The 10,701-nt window shown below is 32.5% G+C and overlaps 1 protein-coding gene across 4 annotated transcripts; it reads left to right on the forward strand.

The window, feature by feature from the left end:
* Positions 1 to 231: 231 nt before the first annotated feature.
* LOC131643176 (uncharacterized) lies at positions 232 to 8,166 on the forward strand. Of its 4 annotated transcripts, none has more exons than XM_058913328.1 (10): positions 232 to 368; positions 2,108 to 2,230; positions 2,834 to 2,904; positions 3,056 to 3,103; positions 3,186 to 3,362; positions 3,456 to 3,708; positions 6,652 to 6,774; positions 7,405 to 7,475; positions 7,577 to 7,663; positions 7,753 to 8,166. In XM_058913328.1, exons 2-10 carry the CDS (start codon positions 2,110 to 2,112, stop codon positions 8,017 to 8,019), a joined length of 1,218 nt encoding a protein of 405 aa, XP_058769311.1. In that variant the 5' UTR covers positions 232 to 368; positions 2,108 to 2,109; the 3' UTR covers positions 8,020 to 8,166. The 4 variants fall into 4 exon arrangements, with proteins under 4 accessions (XP_058769311.1, XP_058769314.1, XP_058769312.1 ...); XM_058913329.1 differs by having other exon boundaries at positions 238 to 368; positions 2,105 to 2,230; XM_058913330.1 differs by lacking the exon at positions 232 to 368 and adding an exon at positions 387 to 618.
* The last annotated feature ends 2,535 nt before the right edge of the window (positions 8,167 to 10,701 follow it).

Genomic DNA, 10,701 nt, shown 5'->3' on the forward strand with positions numbered 1-10,701 from the left:
CTCTACCCACCTCAAAAAGTTGAGTAGTGTACATTCCACCAATCACATTGCATCATTTAGTTTTATCTTATTTAATTAATTATTAAATAGTATACTTTTTGGTTGTTTCCAAGACATTTTATATGGAATGTAACTTTACCCAACTTTTTGAGTTGGGCAGATAAGAATTCACCTTAAAAGAATCTTTAAAACCTTTTAAACCTAGTAGTATGTTTTAAAGGGAGAATCAAACCGCACAATTACGGTCTGCCTCATAAATCATCATTTACCTAATTTATTTTCACCATCATATCAATTTACAAGGTTAGACTTGTTCCTTTTCCTTCAATCAACCTAGCAGCCGCTACTGTAATTCAAACGCGTCTCTGGTTAGTACTGTGATTTTTCACGATCCCTCTCACGATCCCTCCTCTCCATGTTTCTCTGTCTATATTTTTATTTTATTTTTCAAAAATTATTCATATTAGCGGGCGTCTAACTCCGTGACGGCAGCTACATCCGCCGGGTAGTTATCGTGAAATGCATCTGACATCACTGTAGCGTCCGGTGGCCGTTCCCCTCTATAGTCTATACCGCCGCCATCGTGCCACTATTGGCCGCGATTAACTGCGTAGCTAGGTTTATTTCATAGACATCTTACTGTTCTGATTCTGAACTTAGGTCCATATATTCCGTGTTAGTTAGGTTTCAAATTATGACATGTATGATAAACTTACTGTTCGGCTTTGGCTTCTTATCTCCATCGTTGATTCTAAATTGTTAACAAAGCAGAGTTTGGCACATTTCTAATTACTGATTATTTTTGTTCAATATGAAAGAGTCCTTAGGTTCAAACAATTAGTGAACCAAACCATATTGCACAAACAATTCTAGAACCTAATCGAAACTGAATGAAAAAAAACAAGTTTTAAAATTTTAAAATAGTTTAACGATTCAGTTCTTTACTAAATGGTACTTAACTTCTAACGGTTCGAAATTTCAAAACGGTATACCAAACCAATGATTTTGATTCGGTTCGGTTCTGAGTAAATTTCAGTTCGAGTGAATTTTTACTATGGTTTGGTTTTCTCATTGAACTATACCATGGACAGCCCTAGGGGTTAGTATCTCATCCAGTCCTTGAACAAAAATTATCACTAGCAGAATTGGAGTATTACAAGGAATGTTTATATCTTCACTGCTTTTGTCGCTGTTTATTCTCTTCCATATTGTATTCAGTTTGGACTGTTTTATGTTATGTACGTGGTTCTCTAGCCACTAGCTGGGTAGTCCGTAACCTTGACCCTGTTTAGTCTAGATCCATCTTTAACTGCTGTAACTAACTGAACAGTTATTCGGTTAGGAAGTTGATAGCTCAAATGTCTACCGTACACATATGATGAGATTCTACTCTTTGTAAACCTAGATTTCAGACCACTCAATCACAACTTATGTCTCAGTGTGTTTTCTCTCTTAACCGTGGTGTTAGTATTGGTATCAAGAGGTTGATTTGGTTGCAAATTGCCTTGCAATATTTACCCTTAATTATGCTACTGTTAGACGTTAAAACATGTTTAAACGACATGACCTATAAACAACGAGAATGCTGGTAGAAAGCTGCTTGATAAATGATAATGAATGATTTTTGAGCTCAAAACATAAAATTTATGATGTTATTTGAACTTCATTAATCTTCAGTATGAATTGTGTTTCCAATTTTGAATTTGTTAAGGTCTAATTTCTGTCAATTTTTTGTTTTGTTTTATCTTTCAAAAAATCTTCATTATAGCGGGCGTGTAGCTCCGTGACGGCAGCTATATGCGCCGGGTTGTTCTCCTGAAATGCATTTGAGACAGCCGCAACAGTGATGCACGCTGTCCAGAGGCCGCTCCCCTCTGTACCACTGCAATCGCACCACTATTGGCTGCGATTGGGTTCTACCTATCTATAATTGTTTATTTCTATTTAGTCATTATTATTATTTTGTGGCAGTATTTCTATGAAGAGGTTCAAGCTTTTAAGTCATTCGTTTGAACTATTTTCTATTCTGATTGTGCTTGTAGTTTCAAATTTTGTTTTAGTTTGAAGCTTTTTTCCTTAAATCTTCTCTCTTTCAATTTTCAAGCAGGCATGGGAAAGATGTACAAGAAGAAACAACATGTTCCTTCCAGAGAACATACCAATAAGCAGGAAAACGAAATGGACTTAAAAATGGACTTAAGGACGATTATGAAAGATGTTGAAAACTTCAGTATATTCTCATCCTTTTGAGTTTATTTTCCATTCAATGCTGTCTATCTTCTCATTCATTCTGCTTTCTATCTTCCCATAATATTTTTTCATTTTTTTTAATAAGAAAATGCACTGCATTGTGATTTTACATTGAAGTGTTTAAGTGTTATAAGAAAAGATTTGATTTGGATCTTTGAATGATAAGAAAAACGTTAGGCTTGTTTGGATTGATGGAATACGACGGAATGGAGCAGAATGTAATCCTTTGGATTGTTAAAAAGAGCATGGAGTGGAGCGGAACATGATGGAATGCAATCCATCACTTACCACCATTTTCTTACCTTCCGATTTGGACGGAAATGAGAACATGGCTTTGTTCCGTCTTAAAATATCCAAACAATGGAATGGAATCTGTAGTCTGCTCCGTTCCATTACATTCCATTCTGCTCGGTTCTACTTCTTTCCATTTCGCTCGTTTTAAAAATCCAAACATAGCCTTGGTCCTTTCATTCTTTTAAATTGGTGTGTTTTGAGGTAAACAAATTGTGGTAAGCAACTAAGCATATTCACTTGGTTTGTTACCTTCTTTGTTATAATGGATACTTATTGCAATATATCTTAGGCAACTCGCATATGACATGGAAAGAGCGCAAAAAGATTGAAGATAGGAAGGTTGTCTCCCTTGGTGGGAAGGTGAGGTCTATTTGTTGATGCTCTATTTTCTGGGTGTCCCGTATTGGAGAGATTGATTACCCTTTATGTTGAAGCAAGTAACCATGATACAACTAGAGGGTATATTAAACCTTTGTCCAAGTTGATTCTTTGCGGTATCCGTTTGTTCCAGGTTCCGTTTAAAGCTGTTTATAATGTCCAGATTCTAACTATATCAAGGGTATAGTTTCTGCTGTTTGTTTGTTTTTATAATAGGTCCGTACACGTTTATATTGCATCTAATTTTTGTATTGTGCATGCAGTTCGGGCGTAATCTTGTTAATAAAGAAACCAATTCATATTACAAAGACTTACCGGTGTTTGAAAATTTAACCAAACTTTGTCTATCTTGGAGGCCTCATACCCAACTGCATGAATGGGATGAGGTTGTCAAAATGCTCCATAATTGTCCAAAACTTCAATTTCTTACCATTTTTAAGGTTTGGTTTTTACATATATCCATGGATAGTTATTGTTTTTTTGCTAATTCTTGTTTTCTTTACCTATCCTATTTTGTCTTGTGATATTGACAGGCAGATAGTTCACCAACCAAAGAGGATTGGAAATACCCATTTCATGTTCCTCAATGTCTATCATCTCATCTAACAACGATTAACATTACAGAATATGAAGCTATCGAAGCTGATTTTCGATTCGCATCATATATTTTGGAGAATGCGAGACATTTACAGAACATGATCATTTGCCGTAATCTTCTCCCAAAACCAATGGAGAGCCCCCGTTTTTTAAGTGATTTATTCTCTTGCTCAAGGATTTCTCCTACATGTAAGTTGTCATTTTCTGAGGTATATGTGCTTTAATTTGATGGTCTGGACAATATACTTTCCATCAATAATCCACCAATTCAAGGGCGCACTTCATCACCAATAACCACCATGAGTTGTGTTCTTCTATTTTCTTTGATTCTATACAAAGTATCCCTCGTACAAAGTAACTATTTTCTTCATTTTGATAACCAGATATAGATCTGAAAATTTTAGAAAGTAAAATGTAATAATTGTGTAATGGATCGAATGTTTAGAAAATAGAAAAGTGGAGCAGTTTTTGTTAATACAAACTACCCAAGTGCAGTTGGAAAAAACTATTATGTGCAATTATATTTTAAATTAAATTTATTTATTATCTTGGAAATAATAGTAATATGTGAAGGGTAATTTAGGAAAAAAAATAGGGCAGCCCAAACTCTCCTATCCTGTTTAAATATAGTTATAGATACATGACTTTATATAACTACCCTCAATTGACACCTTTTAAGTGCTCAATTGGCTCATTTGGAATCAATTTAAACACCACTAGAGATGAAATCAAAAGAAACAACAACAAACCATGTTGATGTTTATACCTCTCAAATGCCTCAAAAATGGTTCCCTTAAAGGGCTTCACCTTGTTTGAAGTTAGAAAATAAGCAAGGGGCTACAAGTGCAACTATTGGTTGATTTTGTTTTTCATTGAAGTCCCACACCAACTCTTGAACAAATTTTATTAGTGTTTATAAAGCTCATGTAAATAAAGGCAAATGTCAACTTGGCTACTAGACTGGGGCATTTATAATTTGAATTTTAAGTCTAAAAATTTTCTTATCAATATTTTAATTAATTAATTTCTATTAAACCCTAATTAAAATTATTAATTATCAATTTAATCTTAAAAAAATGTTAATTAATAAATTATCTTTATCAAGACTCTCACATAATTAAAAATAATTTTATATTTAATTATCACGGTCACATCTGTAAAAATAAAAGAGACAAAAAATTGTGTTAAAATATATAATTAAAAACTTAAAAAATACATTTAAACCAATTTTTATTTAAAAGAATCTTTAAAACCTTTTAAACCTAGTATTTTTTAAAGGGAGAATCAAACCGCACAATTATGGTCTGCCTCATAAATCATCATTTACCTATTTAATTTTCACCATCATATCAAAATTTACAAGGTTAGAGTTGTTCCTTTTCCTTCAACCTAGCAGCCGCTACTGTAATTCAAACGCGTCTCTGGTTAGTACTGTGATTTTTCACGATCCCTCCTCTCCATGTTTCTCTGTCTATATTTTTATTTTATTTTTCAAAAATTATTCATATTAACGGCGCCTAACTCCGTGACGGCATTCCATAGATTCCGTCTTACTTCTGCTTAAGCGCGATTCAGTATCTACCTAGGTTTCAGATTAAAGGTGAACTCAGAGGCTTGTGTTGTGATCGAGTTGGGGTTTAGGGTAGGGGTTAGGGCTGAGTGGTTGTTTGGAGACAATACAAAGATTTATAGTTTCCAGCCACACACTGTAACTGTTTGTTGGCCTTATTTTGGGTCCTCACAATTATGAAAGAGTCCTTTGGTTCTATTTTTATTTTTTTGGTTAGTAGAGATTTGAAAGAGCAGTTTAAGAGAGATGACGTATTTGTGTTTCCTGGTCATCATGGTTCTGTCTCGTATTCACTTGATTTCTTACCGTAATTCTGGATTTATGTACATTATTTAGTGTGTAGTCAATGCAAAATAAAGTTTTAAAATTTTAAAAATAGTTTAGTGGTTCAGTTCTTTAATAGATGGTTTGGTTTGGAAAAAATTAACTTCTAGCGGTTTGGTATGGTTCGGAATTTCGAAACGGTATACCAAACGAATGATTTTGATTCGGTTTGGTTTGGTTTTGAATAAATTTAAACGGTTCAGTGTGAGTGAATTTATACTATGGTTTGTTTTGGTTGGGTTTTCTCATTGAACTATACCATGGACAGCCCTAGCGGTTAGTATCTCATCCAGTCCTCGAACAAAAATTATCATTAGCATAATTGGAGTATTACCAGGAATGTTTATATCTTCACTGCTTTTGTCGCTGTTTATTCTCTTCCATATTGTATTCAGTTTGGACTGTTTTATGTTATGTATGTGGTTCTCTAGCCACTAGCTGGGTAGTTCATAACCTTGACCTGTTTAGTCTAGATCCATCTTTAACTGCTGTAACTAACTGAACAGTTATTTGGTTAGGAAGTTGATAGCTCAAATGTCTACAGTACACATATGATGAGATTCTACTCTTTGTAAACTTAGATTTCAGACCACTCAATCACAACTTATGTCTCAGTGTGTTTTCTCTCTTAACCGTGGTGTTAATATTGGTATCAAGAGGTTGATTTGGTTGCAAATTGCCTTGCAATATTTACCCTTAATTATGCTACTATTAGACGTTAAAACATGTTTAAATGACATGGCCTATAAACAACAAGAATGCTGGTAGAAAGCTGCTTGATAATGAATGATTTTTAAGCTCAAAACATAAAATTTATGATGTTATTTGAACTTCATTAATCTTCAAGGTCTAAGTTCGGTCAAATTTTTTTGTTTTATCTTTCAAATAATCTTCTTTATAGCGGGTGTGTAGCTCCGTGACGACAGCTATAAGCGCCGTTGTTCTACTGAAATGGATCTGAGACAGCCGCAACAGTGATGCGCGCTGTCCGGAGGCCGCTCCCTTTTGTACCACTGCGATCGTGCCACTATTGGCTGCGATTGGGTTTTATCTATCTATAGTTGTTTATTTCTATTGTGTCATTATTATTATTTTGTGGCAGTATTTCTATGAAGAGGTTCAAGCTTTTAAATCATTTGTTTGAACTATTTTCTATTCTGATTGTGCTTGTAGTTTCAAGTTTTGTTTTAGTTTGAAGCTTTTTACCTTAAATCTTCTCTCTTTCAATTTTCAAGCAGGGATGGGAAAGATGTACAAGAAGAAACAACATGTTCCTTCCAGAGAACATACCAATAAGCAGGAAAACGAAATGGACTTAAAGATGGACTTAAGGACGATTATGAAAGATGTTGAAAACTTCAGTATATTCTCATCCTTTTGAGTTTATTTTCCATTCAATGCTGTCTATCTTCTTATTCATTCTGCTTTCTATTTTTGATGCACTTAGAAATATATCATCAATAATACATTTTCATTTTTTTATTAAGAAAGTGCACTGCATTGTGATTTTGCATTGAAGTGTTTAAGTGTTATAAGAAAAGATTTGATTTGAATCTTTGAATGATAAGAAAAACGTTAGGCTGTGTTTGGATTCATGGAATACGATGGAATGGGGCATAATGGAATCCTTTGGATTGTTAAAAAGAGCATGTAGTGGAGCGGAACATAATGGAATGCATTCCATCACTTACTACCATTTTCTTACCTTCCGATTTGAGCGGAAATGAGAACACGGCTTTGTTCCGTCTTAAAATATCCAAACAATGAAATGGAATCTGTAGTCCGCTCCGTTCCATTACATTCCATTCTGCTCGGTTCTACTTCTTTCCATTTCGGTCGGTTCGTTTTAAAAATCCAAACATAGCCTTGGTCCTTTCATTCTTTTAAATTGGTGTGTTTTGAGGTAAACAAATTATGGGAAGCAACTAAGCATATTCACTTGGTTTGTTACGTTCTTCGTCATAATGGATACTTATTGCAATATATGTTAGGCAACTCGCATATGACATGGAAAGAGCGCAAAAAGATTGAAGATAGGAAGGTTGTTTCCCTTGGTGGGAAGGTGAGGTCTATTAGTTGATGCTCTATTTTCTATTTGAAAAATGGTAATAATATCAGGATGTCCAATGCACACAATTCAGCCTTTCATTTTTCAATATGCAGCCCCTCAAGAATCAGAGATTATCTTTAAGTGTGGCACGACCAATGATGAAGAAACAAAAGCAGAGGGAAGAAAAAATGCTCCAAGAGGTAATTAATTTCTATCATTCCTAACTTTATTTGTTTGTAAAACTCTTACTTTTATTATTCCTTATATCTGTCCCATTTGTGGCTTGTAGCGTATGATTCTAGGACGGTTTGGGGGAAAGGTTGGTGGTAGTAGCAAGAGTAAAAAACCAGTTGGAAAACACAAGCCTGAGGACAGGGGTTTGAAGTTAAGCGAAGGTCGTTTTAGAAATGGTATACTTGACGTGAAGCATTTGTTGAAGTCAACACCCACAAGAGGTCATGACACGGGTAAAAATATGTCCAATATAGGGAAAAGAAAAGGAGGCAATGGGAAACATGATAAGAAGGGTGGTGGTAAGAAGCACGAAATGTTTTAGAAAATGAGATTACGGTATTCAATGTGTATGATTTTTATTAATCTGTCATTGTTCTTAAGCTGTTCAACTTATTTATGGGAAGTTAATCAATTTTGAAGATGTTTATATGGAGAAGTGAAAAAATAGAACCTCTCTCTTTATCCTGCATTTCTTTGCTTGCATTCTCCACTCTCAATGGCTCATTTATGCATCACTTCATTCTCTTCATTTTATGCTTTCTTATGGTTAGTTTTTGTGTCCAGCTTTTCATTGGAGATTTGATTGAAGAGTGTGAGTTTTATGTTGTTTGGTTGCATTCAATTCTATTATTTCAGTGTGATCTTCCCTTCAACTTATTGTTTCAATACACCACCAAATTTAGAACCTAGTTAATCTATGAAGTGTCTTTGATAAATTCAGAGTATGCAGTATGCAGAACATCATTGAGTCTTTCGTTAAACTCTCTTAGCATGTTATATTTGAGGTTTCTTTTTGTACAATAAGAAAAGACCAATCCTGAATTTAGATTTTACTTTTGTAATGAGAAATCAATCAAGTTTTTTTGCTGGTACCCTGCAATTTTGATCAAATTGTAAAATAACTTTTATGATTCCAGTTGTTTGTTTTCCATTTAATTTTACAAAAGTGGAGTATTCATTTTATTTGATTGTTTGTGTTAGGGTTAGTTAAGTGTTCAATATTTTATTCATTTTCGTTAGTAATACTTTCTAGCCCATTATAATTTAATTCAAATTTTCATTCTTATATGTCTACAATCAGGTTCTATTTTTGTTTTGTTGGATTTCAGTTATTATTTTTTTTTGGAAAGAGAAAAACTTTATTCAAAATCCAAAAACAAAACAAACGAGGCGATCAACCGATAGACCAGAGATTTAAGATAGCTAGAAATCGTCGTTGGCGCAAGATTTGGTATCTTTGGTACTTAAACATAAATATCCACATCTAAGTCATTCAATTCGGTGGTATAAATGTATTTTATTCAATTATTTAAACAACTCAATTATATATTTTAAATATCCATATCACTTGTCAAAAGTTTTAAATTGGGTCTCACTAATCCTACAATTTACGTTGTAATTCTCACTAATCCTACGAGATCTACGTTGTAATTCAAAAAACATAAAACATAAAAACATTGGTTAAAAACATATAAATTCAACAAAGCCACCGTAGCTTAATGCAGCCACACCATTTACCATTAATTGTCATTATTTCCGGTCACAATTGGCTTAAAATCTAAAAACCACTCCTCATATTTATGCTTAGACTTAGAGCATCATTATCGACATTTTTGAACTGTTCCTTCACTATTACCTAGGCCTTTATGTCATACTAGTTTTTTAATCATCTTTTCTATTCTATTCAATATATAAGCCTTGATTAAGAATACATGGTTTTTCCTCATTTTTAACAAAGAATGTGTTAGCTTAAGTGTAAGAATTTGACTTATAACCTGTTATTCAAATTTCAATTGTTTTTTTAGGATAATCGTCAAATGGTTATTAATGTCACTTTAATTAAAAAACTTTTTCTTTTCTAATTTTTTAAAAGTCGTTTTTATTTGTATGTTGTTGGTATTAAAAAGCCATAAATTTAAATTATTTTTTAATAAAAAAAATACTTTTTTCATTTATAGTTTTTATAATAAATTCAAACTTCCTTATTAGAAATGTTTTAAATTTTATTAGAACATATTAAAAATATTAAAATTAACTAATTGATTATTGCCGAATTATACGTTTTAAGACTTCTTTAATGACTCAATTAATTTTTTAATTATAAGATTTATCTTAGAATATTTTATCATGTATATTTTTTTATTAATCAATTTTTTATATTTAAAATTTAAAAACTAGATTTTATATATTAATTGATCAATCCACCAATAATTAGTAATATCCTAAATGATGTGCACAGTTAATTATCACGATACACATTTTTGGATAATTGTTCTCATATTAATAAAAAATAATCATATATTTTTATAACAATAAAAAAATGAATGTTAATAAAAAATAGATGCAAATTAGAAAAAAAAAAATATTTTATATATTAATTGATCAATCTATCAGTAATTAATAATATCCAAAAAGGTGTGCACAATCTTGATACTTGGATATATCATTCTCTTATTAATAAAAAATAATTGTTTTTATAACAATAAAATAAATGAATATTAATCATTTTTATACTGAACCATATAAGATTGGTAAATTTTATTTTATTTTTGGTACATGAAAATGAAATTGGTAAATTTTAGATTAATACATTTTCCCCTATCTTTGTGGATCAAATCTTCCTTTAATAAATAATTGTATATTTTAATTACTCAGGCATTTATTAAATAGTATATAAAGTTACCAAACATAGCTAGCAGGAAAAACATGGAATTCACCCTGTATAAATAAGACGTTAGAGCAGCCTAGGGTTTGTATTATGTGATTTCTTCATCTGAGAAGCTAGTCAATGGAAAATCTTTTCCCTCAACTGCCACATTCTGGAAACGAAAATACTAAGAGGATGAAAATGCCGCAATCAGAGTTCTCCATCAATGACTTACCAGAAGAGATACTATCTCACATTCTCTCTTTTCTCACAACCAAACATGCTTTCAAAACAATCATTCTTTCCAAGAAGTGGATCCCTATATGTCACTCACTCTCAGTTTTACGCATCGCCGAT

This window comes from Vicia villosa, unplaced genomic scaffold (genome assembly GCF_029867415.1).
Source record: "Vicia villosa cultivar HV-30 ecotype Madison, WI unplaced genomic scaffold, Vvil1.0 scaffold8, whole genome shotgun sequence".
Classification (NCBI taxonomy): Eukaryota; Viridiplantae; Streptophyta; class Magnoliopsida; order Fabales; family Fabaceae; genus Vicia; species Vicia villosa.

What these genes read in the sequence shown, in the direction of transcription:
- LOC131643176 (XM_058913328.1), top strand. Translation starts at nt 2,110, where the DNA reads ATGGGAAAGATGTACAAGAAGAAACAACATGTTCCTTCCAGAGAACAT. An exon ending in TTGTCTCCCTTGGTGGGAAG is followed by an intron (nt 2,905 to 3,055) that starts GTGAGGTCTATT and finishes CGTTTGTTCCAG; the next exon opens with GTTCCGTTTAAAGCTGTTTA. An exon ending in TTGTTTCCCTTGGTGGGAAG is followed by an intron (nt 7,476 to 7,576) that starts GTGAGGTCTATT and finishes TTCAATATGCAG; the next exon opens with CCCCTCAAGAATCAGAGATT.